The following is a 12,547-nucleotide window of genomic DNA, read 5'->3' as shown; positions in this document are numbered from 1 at the left end:
TAATGTGTCTTCTGCCACATGAATCCCCTTTATCCAAAGCTTTGCCAGTGCTGTTGTAGTTTCTTAAGAGCAGTAGTACGATCCTCTGCTGCTGTCTCCACAGTGAGTCACTCTGGTGCCGTGACCACTAAATCAAAGACCTATTTGAACAGCTGCATTCCTTCACACTCCTCCATCCTCTCACTCTCTACAGACGTGCTACAGTCCTGATGGGAGTCAAAGCTGCTGACCTCAGCCCCGCACTGAGGTCCCTCTCAGCCACTCTGAACCCCTGTCTCGAGCGCTGGCTCTGCTATGACAGAGATGGAGGCAGTGCTTCATTTGTAGATCAGTGTGCAATGCTTGGATTGCTTTATTGCAACAACAGACCCAGGACATGCTATTATATCACCTCTAATCTTTGACAGATCTTCTACAAAAGTTCCAAGATCCATTACCCACAAAAATGAATAGAAACGTTTACAAAGATGATGGAATCAAGCAGCACATTTTTCCCCCAGGTACTTTTTTACTCTTAATTATTCTGGTCACTACTTTACTTTTCCTTGAAGTAACGTGATGAGCTTCATGTCAATGTATTTGAAACAAGTAATCCTGGAGGCAGGCTGGAAAGTAAAGGCTCCATGCAAACAACCCATACAGCCGCCAGGTCACTAAAAGGTCAAATACACACTAAAATAAATAAAACGTTCCATAAGTAGGGACAACCGGGGCTATTTTTCTAGACTTTGCTGCTCATCAATAGAAAATCCCACAAGAGTCAGACCTGCATTAAATGAAAGCTTGAACCCTTGACTTGAAGGAGACCTCCCTGTCTTTTTCTTCACATTACAATAAATTGTTATTAACCGACTGTGACAATGTGCCCCAAATGCAGGGCAAGTTGTCACAATGTGTGGGGTTGGTTGTCACTAATGGAGTTTTTGATGTTAACTTGACATTTTATATTTGAACCTTTGTAACGTTTTTTGCTGTTTGAGATAAAAGGACACAATACATTTTAAAACAGTAGCAAAGCAATACTAGATAAACTCACTGTTGTTGTTTTATTTTTTGCTAAATGCTCTGTGAGGTGTAAAATGTTCAAATTCACTGAATAACTAAACATACAGGCTCTATAAAATATACTTTTAAAATAAAGTGATCATAAAAACATTAGACCCAAAAGAAAAAAAGTTCCACCATGTTATACCCCACATGACAAATAACCCCTCGGTTTTTATGACAAATAACCCCGAGTGTCCACTTTACCAACAAAACGGCTTTAGCATGTTAGCTCTAAAACGGATCAAATCAAAGCAAACTTTCAAATCAGTGTCTTTTGTTTAAGGCACTAACAAAAGGAAAGCTCTCACTACAAAAATAGGCTAAACGTTAAAGTTTGGGAGAAGGCATAAAAAACATTCAAATGTGCCCTGTCCTCATGTCTTCAGTCCAAATGAGAAAGTTATTATTGGAAGAGAAGAGGAATACCAATACACATATTATATATATAAGTACCAGTGTACAGCGCCCTCTAGTGTGGCTATACAAAGCCAAATTACCCCGCGTGACAACTACCCCTGGTCTCCCCTAAACAAGAGGAAAATCCCTCAGACGGAACCACGACAGCTGTAACAGAAACACAGTTAGTTGTTACTGAGAATACAAATAATGTTTTTTTTTTTTTTTTTACTTTTTGTCAACTGGCAGTAATTTTTCAAGTCAAAAGACATAAGTGGGCTCTTTGTGTCTTCCTAAAAAAAATAAACTGAATATATAGACTAAAATGGAGGTGTAGTTGGAGGAGACTGCTTCACACACAGGCGACAGTGGCGGTGAGCGAGTTCGAATCCCGCAGGTGCCTCCAGTGTCTGACGACGCTGAATGAGAGTGTGAACGGGTGAGCGAGTGCCTAATGAAGGAAGAAAAGCATTTACAAACACAATCAAAGGCCAAAGGAAAGTGACCACAATGTGCAAAACAAAAACCACACAAGGACACCGAGTGGGCTTTTACAACATGCATTTTACAACATTGCATTCTCTGCCAAATGTTAAAAACACATTTCATCAAACTGAGCCGAGTGTCACGGGATACTTCGAGCTGGATCAGATACAGAGGCCGGAATTTGTCTCCACCACAGAGGGCCTGGACACCCGCAATTCCAGTAAAGTCTACCTAACCATGAACATTATCGTCGCTTTGAAGCTCTGACTAACTGCTCCGTCACCCGACCACTTCCAACCCAGCTCCCCGTGTTCATGTCTCCTCGGCTCCCATTAATGCTATGTTTGTTTTTGTAAAATGAGGGCTGTTTAAAGCAGGCAGATGGTTCGACATATAGTGAATTTCACAGGTGGTTTGCTGCTGATTTGAGCACGCTATAGATGAATAGAGTAACTTAACCTGGGTAATAGGGGTAAAAATGTCAAAGTGACGCACAAACACTGCTTGGCCATGGGATTGGTCAGGTTAGATTGGCACTCGGAACAAGCAAAGGAAGTTGTGTGAAGCCACAATGACAGAAAAGATCAATAGGTGAAAACAGAAGACCTCCACAGTAAGGTGATACTCAGTTACGTTTACTCATGTAACTTGTAGGTTTGTTGCACAGTACTTTTTACTTCTACTTTTGATTTGGGAAGAAACAATCAAATTTTTGTTTCGTCTTTCCACATTGGAGCACATTTTCTCCAGTTTGGCTTTACCAAAATCTGAAAACTTCTTTAAAGGAACTGGCCACCGTTGAGATATCTTCTTACCTGAGCTTAGACGAGTTGATGCGTACCTGTCTGGTCGTTGTGCGTGCCCGTGGAAGAGCTTGGTCTCTTCTAACTCCCCCCCCCCCCCCCCCCCCGTTTGGAGCTATAGGAATACACTGGGAGATGCCAAATGCTACCAACATCTTTGGTCTTTTTGCGTGACTGAGGGCTGGCAGTTCTTCCATACTGTGATATGTTCTTACCTGAGCTTAGAAGAGTTTATACATACCTGCCTGTTTTTTGTGAGTGCAGGGCGTGGCAGCTTCCAACTTCACCCCCGTTTGGAGCTATAGGAATATGCTGGGAGAGACCAAATGCTAACTTTGGTTACTGTGCGTGACTGAGCACAGTACGCGGGTACGCATCAACTCGTCTAAGCTCAGGTAAGAACATATCTCAGTATGGGAAAAACGGTGGCCTGTTCCTTTAAATAAAGCATCAAAAATAGTGACAAAAACAAGAAGAAAGCAAAGATGAAAACGGCACGGCAGCATTGCAAGGAAAAAATGATCCGTTAAGATCAGTTAGATTTGGGTAAAGCCGAACTGGGGAAAATATGCTCGGTGAAGGAGGGGGTCAAGTGGTTAAGAAAGTCTTTTGTCTCATTTTTATGGGGCAGAACACTCTATAGAGAGCTATAAATGTCAACGAATGCCTAAATAGCCTATCATTACTACAAAATGCTAATTTTAAAATTAATATGATCTTACTCTTCTTTATGATAATAAGAGCTCCTTCGCCAGGCCTGATGGAGCTCGACCCTAATAAGATCAAACAAGCTGATTCATACTTAACATAATAATAGACAGACGGGTATGAACGCACTGTGGGAGTAATGAAGATGAGTCAAAATACTTTACTTGTGAGTGGTGGAAATTTGACTTCTTTATAATACTCCAGCACCTCTCTCAGTGCATGCCTTAATACAACTATCACGTAAGCAGGAGACTGAGGAGGAAGAGAACTCTGACCAAAAGCACTGAGTCAGATGAACTCGCATTCACAGTTCCTGGAAGCCTCTGTCTCCTCTTCTAACATGATGAATAACTCAATCTAACACTTATGGGAAACACGGGTTCTCTGTGGTCACTTAAAAGCAGCAGCGGACATGCAAGATGTGGGCCAGGATTATGTTTTCCCCCCAATGAGAATAAAAGACAAACAGCCTCCCTGACACCTGACAGGATCCAATGTATCCTCCACCAGAAGCTCCATAAATCGAAACATATGTGATCAAGTCCATATTGTGAGGGTCCTTTGATGGCGGAGACGCTCTAACTGTTTACACTGGAGCCCTCAGAAGACCACACTTGCGTTTGATCCGAACAAACGGACACTTTCAAGTGGAAATGTACAGATGTAGTGCGGGATCAACATTGACTCGGGTCACTTAGTCCGGCAGAGGCTTCAAAAACAGAGCAGCGTTTGATACAGCGATAACAAAACAACAAAGTGAGACGAGATAAAACGGACAGGCTTCAGAGGACGCCCAAGATAGAAGAATGCCATAGTGTGTTCATAAAGCCATGTGACACCCATGATTTATTCATAGCTTAATGCAAATTACGGCCGACTAGAGGAATATGGGCCATACGTGTCGATATGAAACAGGCTCTGCCCAATGAAAGCAATAAAGAACATGTGTGCGCGTCGCAGACTCAAACAGATGCTCCTTTACAAATAACACACTTCTGACGCTCTTAAAAGAGGCAGGCGGAAGCAGATGCAGGTGTCCTTTTTAAGTTCCTTTAGATACACTAATAAAAAGCCCATGAATGGCCGCATTGCCTTCATCTTATTCTTCCATAAACAGAAAAAAAGCAAGCCATCAAACCGCATTCAGGCTGAATGTAAAAATGTGTTGTAACTCACTCTGAGATTCACCAAATACACATTTTATTTTGTAAATGAAGCATCTTTTACCGTATGTGAAGTCCTGTGATTATTGTGCTGTTGTGACAATGGGCAGAAGAAAACTAAACAATATGGTTTTGTTTTGTTGGATGCAGACATTGTACATTTGATTTGATCTTTTCTCTAGGTCAGGGGTGTCCAAACTTTTTTCATGGGGGGCCGCATATTGAAGTGTACACGGGGTGAAGGGCCGTAGATCAGTAGTTAGTGCCGCAAAACCTTCGACTAGCAGAGGTTTAAATTGTGCCCCATGCCTCTATTTAAGCTTAAAACCTTCATGCCAGCTCTGTCTCACAACAAAATGTTAGTTGTTAGGTTAGAATTGTATAGAATTATTACATTTCAAATGAAAAGGTCCATCTCTGGTGATGTGTACCGATGCAGCAAGAGGGCCACCATAAATTGGTCTGAGGGCCGCATTTGGCCCCCGGGCCGCACTTTGGACACCCCTGCTCTAGGTCAACATGACGCACAGAATGCACTCTTCTTTCATTTATATATAAACCAGTGACAAACTAATGAGGCCACAAATCTTTTCAAATTCATTTTGTTTTGTGCAAAGGGAACATGAAGTTGGACCAAAAGAGTGCTACTTTCATCCAATGGGAATTTTGCAAACTCAGGCCCGGATCTGTGGAGCAAGAGGATCTGGGTGACAAACAGCAATAGGCATAATAGGCTTAGTGCTTTCCGTAGGTCACCTGATCACCTAATTTTAATCATATTTCTCAATGACGTACCGAGCTTTACCCATATCTATAAGCTAAAAAGAAAAGCATCAAAATAGCGTCAAAAAAGAGGATGAAAAGAAAGCAAAAATGTGCCGGAAAAGCAACACAAAAAGTGGTGAAAAATGTGACGAAAAGTCAACAAAAACACAACAACAAAGCAAGGAAAAAAGCAACCAAAAAAGTGACAAAAACGCAACAAAGAATGACGCAAAAAAAAACGCAATAAAAATCCACAAAAAAGTAGTGAAAAAACGACAAAAATATGACAAAATGTTACAATCACTTTTTCAGGTCTTCGCTTTCAAATGAGACGTTACATTGTTGCTCTCCAGTCGAGAAGCTAAGGGATTTGGGTAAAGCCGAACTGGAGAAAATGCGCTCCTTTAAGGCGGGTGGTTGGGCCAGGCTGGTCACAGAGTCCAGGGCTGTTTTTTCAGTCCCAGTCCGCCCCTGAACGACGTTAAAAGCAGGCAACATTTTTGATACAATTTCCGAAACAGCGCTTTGTACTCTCGGATTCCACCAGAGGGCGCTGAAACCGACCTTTATCTTGCTGTGATTTGACGTGCAGTTTTGGTCATTTGTCTCAAACGTTTCATAAAATATGTGTTATCCGTGTTATTCGTGGCGTTACATAAATCATTCTTTATTTCATATGCAAAGTTTGTCGCTGCACAAAGGCTAACTTCCTCAGCCGGTCGCGACAGATGGCAAAAAAGGCCCCGAACTCATCATTTCTTCTGTGCGCCCTGATCTATTTGTCGGCAAACATTCGCCCATCAAACTACGGCCCGGGGGCAGCATTTCTTGCGTAAACAAAGGTATTTACTCAGACGTCTGCCAACATACGTCCTGCTCTCTGCAAAGCCGCGGACGAAGCGGACCTCGGGGTGTTTGGGGACTTTTGGATAATTACCAGCCGAGTTATTACTCACGAGGGACACGAGCACAAATGTTGATCATCTGGATGTCACAGCTCGCCTTCTCTCCTCACGTTTAAAGGCACACTGCGCAACATTTTGGACTCTACTGTTGCCACCAATACAAAACATGTTCCCAATGACCTGCTGGTGCCGGACACAGAAAATGCTGTTTTGAAGTGGGTTTGAATGAGGACCTAACGTGCTTAAATCTCAAATATAGGCTACTACTGAATTTAGTCACATCTCCATGGAGACGAGCTGGAGACGTACCCACTCCTGGTAAAGCTACAGTCATGTCTTAGCAGGGGCGGACTGGGACTGAAAAACAGCCCTGGACTCTGACCAGCCTGGCCCAAATTAGAGTAATTGTGACACTTCCACAAATACATATTTTAACCTTTTACCACCCGCCTTAACATGAACGAGTGCATTTTCCCCAGTTCGGCTTTTTTAAATTATTTTTTTGACTGGCATCATCAGCAAAAAGAACGGGAAAGGTGGCCGTAGAAACAGAAGCAAAATCATTAATAATATATGATAAATAATAATGGTCCCAAAATTGAACCTTGTGGTGCACCAGACTCCACGGAATTCCTTTTAGATTCATGTTTTTTTTTTTTTTTATACCGGGCTTTACCCAAATCTAAAAGCGTCTCGATTGGAGTGCAACAATGTAACGCCTCATTTGAAAGCTAAGGCCTACAAAAGTGACGGAAACTTTTCGTCACGTCGCCACATTTTTGTCATATTTTTGTTTTTTTTAATTATTTTTTCCATCATTTTTTCTCACGTTTTGCAGGGGTTTTTTTTGTCCGTGTTTTTCCTCATGTTTTTGTTGACTTTTCATCCTCTTTTTCTCGCTATTTTGATGCTTTTCTTTTTAGCTTTTAGATTTGGGTAAAGCTCGGTTGAGGCGGGACCGGTGGCCCTATAGAGCCAGTGGCCCTTCTGTGCTCTTCCAAAATGGACATATGGCCAGTCCGCCCCTGTGTCTTAGTAAAGGTAAACCGCTCACAGCATCTTATGAGGTATTTTTTCATTGATAAATAATTCATCAAATAAATGCTTGTATTCCGATTGTATTTATTGGGTGAAATTGTACGCGGTGTGGCTTTAACTCGCCCTAATGGGTAGATGAGAGACACGACGTCAGCTGATACAGAACCTGACCTGTTCGCCCGTGTGTCTGCCCTCACTCTTGCTTTTGCCCGAGTGCTGTTATTGCGCTCTTTCTTATGGTAATGCCCGCAGTTTGTAGGCATTAACAGCGGGGCCAATCTTCCCCTGGAATCTCACTGGCACCCGCCTCAAAGGCCTCACAATGGGCGTAATAGACGACAACAAAAACAGAAATAGCCCACTGCCAGACTAGAAACACGCAAACAGACAGAAACGGCGGAATTCCCTGCTGCAAAACAAGGCCTACATTAATAATAACGCAAATAAAGGCTGCCTTAAACCTCAAAAGTAACGTCACAAACTGGAACAGATCAGTCCATTCTCTCACACACACAAAAAAAATGCAAATCAACAAAAAAAGTATGAATTAAAAAAGTATGAACGCGGCCCAATGTGCAGATTCTTTTGATGGGAAGTCGTCTTTACGCTTTACAAACGCAGTTGTTATTACCTGATGGCTGCTGTGCGCGCGCGTGTGCGGGGAGCAGCGGAGGGAGGGATGGGCGACCCAGGGGGTAGGTTTGCCTATGGTCGAGTTGCATGGCCGACAAAGATGCTCTCACACACGCTGAAGGGGGAGCGACTTGAGGGTGTTGGCTGGAGACCTCTCCTTGGAAACTACGAGCTAGCTCACGTAGTCACTCGGACGCGGCTCTGAAGTTTTACGCACAATTTTCCTTTAAACGCAAAAAAACAACAACGATAGAGTGACGCAACGTGGACCTGCTGGAGCGTTTAACCTTTGGGATTAAGAGTGTTTGAGAAGGAACAGCGGAGACTCGGACGCAAGCTGGTGATGTGACCCCCTGAGCAAGCCCGATGTCTTCGCGTCGTAACGGGTCACATGTGAGAGTGGAGCCGCGGTCCTTCCCTGCCCCGTGCGCGGCCAGCAACATGACCATGTCTGTGTAGCGAGTGTTGTCCGGTTGTCCCACGCGGCCACATGGAGCCGAAGTCGTGGGAATAGAAGGCGCCTTTCCCCCGCAGTTTGACACGCTGTTTTGGTGTGTGTGTGTGTGTGTGAAGCAAACACGCTCCCGTCCACGTTGTTCCTCCGCAGAGAGAGCTACGATGCGGGGAGCCGTGGCAGCGCTCATTCAGTCATGTCTCATTCTCCTGGCCCGGGCTGACCAGTGGCTGAAAGACTCGGAGAACTGCGAGCTGAACCGTAAAGTAAGTCACATGTGTGGGCTATTTTTCACGCTTTCAAACGGGAGCAATAAGCTGAGACCGTGGTCACGTGCACCTTTACGCACACGTTTCGTCAAAGTTTCTCCTCAGCTTTTCACCTGATTAAGACGGTTTGAGTCGGCGCCTTTCATCCACTAATGGAACTAAGATCAAGCAACACACAAAAAAGCTCCAGTCCGCTCCAGTGGGACGTTGTTTATTTGGCGCCGGGGTCCTAAGTGGCCTGTTAATAAGTCATTATCAGCGTGTTAACAGTCGGTCTAATAAACAGCCCGAGTGCTGCTTGGTGTCAGACAGCTTTAGTGTGGCTGAAATTCTGCAGAGCCCCCGAGTGATACCAGGACTAGGACCAGGAAGACATTGTGCATTTAGAAAACCCAACACATTTATCATCAGATCATGACAGGCCGAGGGATAAAGTCTGCACACTGTTCTTTTTTAACTCACTGTTTATCCTTTACACATTCATATAAATAACCAATCTCAGCATATGTATGGTTACGTCAATCTCTCCAAAATTGAGCACTTTCCACTTTCCTTTCTAACCTGTTGAACTACTACTGCTACTAATAATAATGCAAGGCAAGGCAAGTTTATTTGTAGAGCACATTTCATACACAAGGCAATTCAAAGTGCTTCACAGTTGCATAAATACAAGAAAGCAAATAGAATCAATAAAAACATCAACATAAAACTAATCAATTACAGTAAGAGGCAAGAGTGCAGATAAAATACTTTCAGTTATATGCATTTTTAAGTCTTGTTAAGATTCTTGAGCACTATTTTTAAGTCTTGTTTGGACTCGCTCTGTCTTGAGCACTATTTCCATCTGTCTTGAGCACTATTTCCATCTGTCTTGAGCACTATTTCCATCTGTCTTGAGCACTATTTCCATCTGTCTTGAGCACTATTTCCATCTGTCTTGAGCACTATTTTTAAGTCTTGTTTGGACTCGCTCTGTCTTGAGCACTATTTCGCTCTGTCTTGAGCACTATTTTGCTCTGTCTTGAGCACTATTTTTAAGTCTTGTTTGGACTCGCTCTGTCTTGAGCACTATGCAATGCATATAAATTATCAATAAAAATACATCACAATAAGCTTACTTATGCAAAGAGTTGTGTTAAAGTTAAAACAGTGTGTTATGAATACCGGAGCAGTAACTTGACTTGACGTAAGGTGGTTATTGAGTGCAGTATAAATGCTCTCCTGTTGTCGATGTTTTGTTGTTTATATATAAATGGGTGCCGTACTCTTACACACTGCAACCATGTTAAATCTGTGAGACAAATGTTACTTATTCAAAACTGACAACTCACATCGGTCTCCCCACTCTCTCCAAACTCTTCCTCAGCAAAGTGAACTCAACTCCTTCCTCTGGACCATCAAACGGGACCCACCATCTTACTTCTACGGGACAATACATGTTCCCTACACCCGCGTTTGGGACTACATCCCTGAGAACTCCAAGCAGGCCTTCCAGGAGAGCAACATTGTCTACTTTGAACTGGACCTCACCGACCCTTACACCATATCAGCCCTGACCAGCTGCCAGCTCCTGCCTCAGGGCGAGAACTTGCAGGACGTCCTTCCAAGAGACATCTACCGCCGGCTGAAGAGACATTTGGAGTATGTGAAGCTCATGATGCCCTCCTGGATGACCCCGGACCAGAGAGGGAAGGGGCTGTATGCGGACTACTTGTTCAATGCCATTGCGGGGAACTGGGAGAGAAAGCGTCCCGTTTGGGTTATGCTTATGGTGAACTCTTTGACAGAGGCTGATATTAAGACTCGCGGGGTGCCGGTTTTGGACCTCTACTTAGCCCAGGAGGCGGAGAGGATGCGGAAGAGAACCGGTGCAGTGGAGAAGGTGGAGGAACAGTGTCACCCACTTAATGGACTCAACTTCTCTCAGGTCAGTGCGCTTTTCTGTTGTGTGCAGTATTGTATTGAAGTATGCAGAATACAATGTGCTTCGATCAATGCTTGGCAAAAGATGTTCGGGGTGGGTGATGTGCTGGTGGTACAATTGCAGGTTAGCTCACTCTAACAGTTGCTTGCTTTTTGACACCAGGGTCAAAAGTTCTCATGAGGGCACAACATAATGAGGCTTTTACGTTCCCTGATTATACAGATAAAATATATCTCCTGCTTAATCCCGTTTCTGCGTGTGTCACTGGAAATTATAACCGGTGAGACACTGAGCCTGTGCGCGGGTTTGGTTTTACAGAGACTCGTTCTCTCTCCGTGCCACAAACAGCAGCATAATCCCCGAACAGCCACACACAAATCTAACGAAGCGGAGAGAGAGGAGTTTCAGAGTGAGAAGAAGCTTCTCGCTGATAACATTCAGCCATAGAGTTTATAATTAAAACTCACATCTTCGTAAAGGTTTTCAGCAAGGGAATGCAAGGTGTGGCGTGTGATAGGCATGGCATGTGTCACAGGGTCAATGCGTGAGACGTGGGAACCCTGATGCGATTGACAAACTAATCTCTTGGCCCCCAACAGCGTGTTTGACATGATCACTGTTTAGGATAAGACTTTTAGGAGAACAGGTGACATTATTTACAGAAAGTGCACTTTGATGGCTGACTTCTCTATGAAAACCAAATGCAATGTTTACAAAGATGTGATTTCTGGTAGTTATGGGTGTAATTTCCCAAATTGAAGCTCGAATAATGACCCACAGATGTGCCAGTGAGCTCCACCAGTGTACACAGCATTGTCCAGTGTAACATATAGCCTACGCACGCTAGTCACAGTGATCCTGATGTTAACATTACACACACATGTGAGATCAGTTGGAATAATCTGGCGTAGTAAAAATGTTTAAAGTTATCACCTGGACTGGGTTGTTTGAGTTGTGGATGTTTTGCCACTTTTCCCTGCTCATCTGATCAAACTCTGTACCATCGCTAGTTTCACTCAGTCCAGCTCCTCCTCTCAGAGTTTAAACCACACTGATCTAAAGGTTAAATGAATAAACTTGATCAGATAACCATGAAGAAGTGTCAATTCAAACAATCCAATCCAGCTGACAGCTTTGAAAACCTTTGCTACAGTTACACAACCACTGCAAATGACTCCCCCTTTACTTTAAGTAAGTAACTTGTTTACCATAATTAATCCTTTTCCTAGTCTCTCTGTAGGTGATACAAGTGTTGATGGGATGATTGGGGGGTCTTTCATCTCCCCCTGGTGTCTCTGGCCAAAAAAAACACCCTTGCAACTTTCCTTGCACCGGATCGGAGGCACAATACATACTAGTAGAATCACGAAGAAGCTCATGTGCAAAGCTAACTGCGGGCTAGCACCACTATAGCAGTATTTACAGCCAAGTTTGAGTGAAAAAATCCCTCTCCTTTTGTCTTTTCTATCAGCGTAGTATTTACTCTCACGGACAATTGATAGTAAGAAAAAAACTTAACATGCTACAACACCTGCAGTGGCGCTTATGGCCTCTAGGGGCATGAGTTACTTATGCTTTAACATGTGTTGTGTAATTGTGCTAATTTCTCATAATGATGTGCCAATGAACCAATGAGTACCCATTTTTTCTCGACATTTCGGCATCTCTTCTGTCTTTGAGTTGGGATGTTCTTCATGTAATTAGTGGAGACATTATCTTGTCAAAACAGACCCGTTAGCCGGACCAAATTTTACACGTCAAAGAAACTCATGAGGCTTTTTCCTTGGGTGGTGAAAAAAGGCAGCGTGTTCACAATCAGCTGTGCAAACATTTGGCTCCACCATGTCCTTTATGATTACCAAAAAATAGATGTTAATGAGCTGCGTCTGAGATCGGCAGCAAAAAAAGCCTTCCTTGTTCTTGAGGTTTGCCTGTCTGTCCGCCTGACCGTGCCCC

At 43.5% G+C, this 12,547-nt stretch overlaps 1 protein-coding gene across 1 annotated transcript in view; it reads left to right on the top strand.

Moving 5' to 3' along the window:
- Positions 1–8,057: 8,057 nt before the first annotated feature.
- The window catches only part of trabd2a (TraB domain containing 2A), a gene marked incomplete at its 3' end in the record, with an annotated part of 64,147 nt that continues 59,657 nt past the window's right edge, over positions 8,058–12,547 (top strand). Inside the window, exons 1-2 of the mRNA XM_079582619.1 lie at positions 8,058–8,664; positions 10,034–10,594. Of these exons, the coding sequence (XP_079438745.1) occupies positions 8,563–8,664; positions 10,034–10,594 (663 nt within the window). The 5' untranslated portion in view covers positions 8,058–8,562. The remainder of the gene's footprint in view (positions 8,665–10,033; positions 10,595–12,547) is intronic.

Source organism: Gobius niger (assembly GCF_951799975.1).
Source record: "Gobius niger genome assembly, chromosome: 2".
Lineage (NCBI taxonomy): Eukaryota > Metazoa > Chordata > Actinopteri > Gobiiformes > Gobiidae > Gobius > Gobius niger.
This window is presented reverse-complemented; position numbering and strand designations above follow the sequence as displayed.